Source organism: Limulus polyphemus, unplaced genomic scaffold (assembly GCF_000517525.1).
Source record: "Limulus polyphemus unplaced genomic scaffold, Limulus_polyphemus-2.1.2 Scaffold8594, whole genome shotgun sequence".
Classification (NCBI taxonomy): Eukaryota; Metazoa; Arthropoda; class Merostomata; order Xiphosura; family Limulidae; genus Limulus; species Limulus polyphemus.
The window spans coordinates 4,527-9,522 of NW_013674204.1; the positions used below are offsets into that span (position 1 = coordinate 4,527).

Consider the following 4,996-nt stretch of genomic DNA (forward strand, 5'->3'; position numbering starts at 1 on the left):
GTAGGCAGTGGGTGGGGATGACTAGCTGCCCTCCCTCTAGTCTTACACTGCTAAATTAGGGATGACTAGCACAGATAGACCTCGTGTAGCTTTGCGCGAAATTGAAAAACAAACAAACAAAATTTTACTTGTTCAAAAATGCTTTAATATTACTCCTATTTCTATTACATGCTATTCCATTAATTTCATTTTTGGAGGGAATGAATCACTTGTAAGTGCTTTTCTGGTTAGATAGTCACAGTGTCTGATAAGCTAGGCAATACACAAGTGTTACAATAGTTAGATGCATGCAGTTCTGTGGAAAACTGTATCATCCATGTGTATTTACTGTTCTGCATGGTCAAATAGCCAAAGATGATGGGAAACTGATTGCAGAGCTCTGATGTGTAACTGATGTACTCTAATTCACTAATTTTATTACAATCTGCCAGCTTAAGATGATAAATGTATAGGACAGTCAGTTTGGAAATATATAAGAAGCTTTAGGACAATAGTTGGTCAATTATACTTGAGCACTACAGTGACTTCATCCATTTGTAAAAGAATAGCTACTGCTTAAAGAGTGTCATTCTTTCAGAGAACCATTGTTGTAGTAGTAGTAGTGTATTGGTAGCTTGCTTACTATTTTATGACAAAAATGATTAAAATATTTTGGAACTGTAACAGTTATTTATTAGTAACAGTCAGTATTATATACTATGCTGTGTGACATTTGGATACATGAATGTTGCAGATTAACGAGGAAACAAACCTAATTTTAATCGCCTATTATCTTTAGGAACTGCAACATCTCCAGAGTTATCTTTAACTGCACATTATACATCAGCTGAAGATGTAAAGGAAGCGATTAGCACAAAGAACCAGAATCATTCTGAGGTAAGCTTAAATTTAAGCACTTTTTATTCATTTAAAATACAAAAAAAAGTTTTTAAATTATGTTTATAGAAATATCAGGAAATCTGATTATATGTTATTGTAGGTATGCTCGTGTAAGGTAAATATTATACGTATATGTTCAAAGATAAGTTTCAAGGTGTGAGGAACCGGTTCAGCACTATCCGTTATTTCAGATATTGGCATCTGACGGTATGTTATCGCTATCATACATATATTACATAACCACTTATTATTTACTTTATGAGTAATCTTGTTTTCAATGGCCTGAGCACCTAGTAAAAGTCAAACTATGATGTTAGGCTAAATTCTGTAAAATGTGTAAAGCATTGTAAACATGTGGCATTCATATAAGCTGAGCTACAACACATAAATTCTTAATTAGGGAGATATAAAGAAAAGAGTAGTAGAAATAGGATAGCTGTCTGCATAACAGACAGGTAAGGTTTTATTGAAGTGTGAGATGTGATGATGTTAAACATTCATAACTTCTAAAATGGCCTGTACAAAATGTATTGTTTTGGGTTTTAAATTGAATTAATGTGATTACAATTTTGTTTTTTAATCAGTGTCAGTTTTATGGGGGCCAAATTCTTTACGGTAGTGTCTGTGATTTGTTGGCAGAAATTACAACAATAAATGGACAGCACACAATCCACTTATTTTAAAATAATATATTCAAAACAAGTCAAACGTATGTACAAACATTTGTTATGCTGTTGGTTATTACAGTTCTAGTCAGAGCTTTAAATAATTGTTTCTTTTTCGTCAAAGTCCATACATGTGGGTTTAATTAATTTCGAACACCCTTTGACAAGACAAATTATTCTTTTCTACTCTGCTAGCATTATACAATCTGTGATAAATTCACTTACATTACCTCGTGGGTTACCACAGTTGTATTCAGAACTTTAAATAATTGTCTCCTTTTCATCAAAGTCCACACAGGCTAGTTCAATTACTTTAGAACACCCTTTGAAAAGACAAAGTGATCTCCTTATCTCTGTTAAACAGTGAAACTCACTTTAAATATTGCTTGTTATGGCTAAACTAACAATCATGCAGTCTAATTTAACTTTCACTAACTTAATCTTTACTCATTTAAGTTGCACTCACTTGGTCGCCTATATATATACATTGTCCAACTGAAACCTAGAACTTTCTACAAACTTAAGGCAACAAGAAAAATACAGAAGGTTCAAGTAATGTGACATCAATTTACAACAATTGAACTACACAAACGATGTACGACTCTTACCACGTTACGTAACAAAATTTGTCACGTAACTTTCACCTTTTAAAATAATTATTTTTAATACTTGTTATGATAACTGAATAATCATTAAATATTAGATCACTAAATAATAACTCTTACACTAAACAATCTTGAATATCCCACAACCAGAATTTGATGTATCTATTCTCTTTACCTTTGAAAGCTGAGTTTAAGAGAGTCTGAAGCTGTACCAATCAATAACAGTTTGACTTCTAATGAGGATAAGTTTGGTTTTACTCGCCTTGGGCCCCGTTGTTCTGTTAGACTATCTATGTTATCTAACAGTAAAGACTCCTGGCGATGGGAAGAAGCTGCTGAAAAACAACTGTTGATGGTAAGTTTGAAAATAATCTTCATTTAATATTTTTGTAATAGTTGTAGCAAAATGCATTTTAGAACACTTGAAAAACAGAAAATTCTGATATGTAAGTTATCCTGTGGACATGCATTTATAGTCATTAATATGAGGAGGGAGGGGACAATTGACATTATAACAGTGGTTCTGCCTTGTTAGTTAGTTTGTTTTAAGCACAAAGCTCCCAAATTGGCTATCTGTGCTGTGCCTACCACAGATATGAAAACCCAGTTTTTAGTGTTATATATTAGATGTAATTATACAGTGTTCCTGAAAGTGTTCTGTTTCAATAGTAAATAATTAATTTTAATGACCCAATTTTAGGTCATGACCCATGGGTTTAGAAAATCTGGAGTAGATGACAACCTAGAGTATTCTTGACATCAGTTTATAAATTACCATTTGGTTCTTATCTACTCGTGAAAATTTAAGAATAATGTTTTATAGAATTAGTAGCATAAGTTCAAATTCCTCACCTTAATTGTAAACCTGTAACAAATATTTTATGGGATTTTCATTACTGTCGGTAATATTTTAATCTTAACTGTAATGTAGTACATCAAGTAAAAAGAAATTTAGTACTTATAAATCACAGATTAATTTAACTCGTATTATATATCTGTATTACTATTTGAAAACATTGAAATGTAATTTCTGTTATGTAAACAGCAGAATATAACTGTGTACTTTGTCGATGTAACTAGTTTTCTATGAAATTTGAATATAGACAAAAAATAAGGAAAGGAAAGAACCACTAGGCAGACCAATAACGATGACCTATTCAGAAGAGAAGAGTCAAGAAAATGATGCACAGTTAGTTTGTTATATTTTCTTGTTTCATAGTAGAAAATTATATATGAAAGGCCGAATATTTAAAGTAAAAATGTGTAAAATTTAGAATAAATAAATTATTCATAAAAAAGTTAGGAAAAGGTAAATTAAGAAAACTGTGTTTGTTGAAAGATCTGTGTTTATACATCACAACATAAATCAGAAGCTGTAGGCAGTATAGCTAATCACATATTTGATAGAAAGTTATCAGTCTTCATATCAACATAGCATACAAGAAGAAAATGTAATTTATAAAATTTGGGGATAAATTTGTATTAAATTTATAACACTAAACTTTGAGAAAACATTTCCAACAAAAATATTTTCTCAAAATGTAGTTTTATAAATGTTGAAAATGTCTTTTTAAAGTCTAGTTTTATAAATGTTTTCTCAAAGTTTAGTTTTAGAACCAATTCAAATTTGGTCCCCTCATGAAGAGCATATTTCATACATTGAAAAACATGCATTACAATATCAATCACTCATGATCATAATTGAACTTATGAAAGTTTCTCAATAAAAAAAAACCTTCAGTGAAATTTCTGTCCAGGAATAACTTTTTGTCTCTTAAGGATTTTTACTTTCTAAGTTTTAATTTTGTGTAAGTGAATTATGTGGTGTCTTATAATCACAATGACTTCAGAATTGCCTTTCTAGCTCATTGTATATGTTTTGTGGTGTATTTCACTCCTTGTTCCTCCATAACAGAAAGATTTGCATCTGTTACCTTAAAATTGACCAATTTCTTTATTTACAGTCAGTGTAAGTTATTAATTTACACATTAAGTTTTACAAGGCTATCAAACCTTTTATGGATGTCTTGTATTGTGGATAAGTTTTATTCGTTTAACAGGTTTTTTTCTTCTGAGTATATGAAATGTCCTCTGTTTTTTCTTACCATTCGTTTGATAATGAAATATGTGAAAGTGAAATGTTTTATCGTTTGTTAGATAAATAATAATTATTAATTATGCAAAAAAAATTACTTCAGTTTGTTTGCTGCAGTTGATAATTAGTTATTTGATTTTCAGAAAGAAAAAACAACAACTATATTTTCAGAATTAATAGTTAAATTGATATATGTGTGTGTTATATGAAATATTGAAATGTACGTGAATGGTGATATTATGTGATATGAAAGTAAAGAGAACATAACAAAAGCTAATTTTACAGAAATAACTTATTATTATGACTCATTTCATATACACTTCCAATAGATAATAGAAATTAATGTTATGTTGCATAAAAATAAATCTTATGTTAAATAATCCACAAAAGACTGATATATTTTTTTAAAAATTATCTGGTACAAGCAAAAGTACCCGTCCCCAGTGAAGAGAAAAGTTTAAGTTAACCTATGAAAAATACCTGTCCTCAATGATGGGAAAAGTTTATGTTAATCTATCAAAAGTACCCATCCCCAGTGAAGAGAAAAGTTTAGGTTAATCTATCAATTTAAATTATTTCATGGACTTTAAAAAAGGTTAATTGTGTTACACTCTTGGTTTCACTCAGAGCCAAAGCTTTGAGCTTCTTATACTGCCCACCATAAAAAGTAATTGTTAAGCATTTCAGTCATGCTAAGAACCGCTCAAGAATAACATATGGTAAATCTATGTTTTTATTCTTTATGTTATGTC

General features: G+C 30.2%; 1 protein-coding gene across 1 annotated transcript in view; it reads left to right on the top strand.

Moving 5' to 3' along the window:
- Positions 1–4,996, top strand: part of LOC106475448 (partitioning defective 3 homolog) — a gene marked incomplete at both ends in the record, with an annotated part of 26,393 nt that overhangs the window by 2,087 nt on the left and 19,310 nt on the right. The window contains 3 exons of the mRNA XM_013936127.1: positions 779–876; positions 2,334–2,504; positions 3,253–3,338. Coding sequence (XP_013791581.1) covers positions 779–876; positions 2,334–2,504; positions 3,253–3,338 — 355 coding nt within the window. The remainder of the gene's footprint in view (positions 1–778; positions 877–2,333; positions 2,505–3,252; positions 3,339–4,996) is intronic.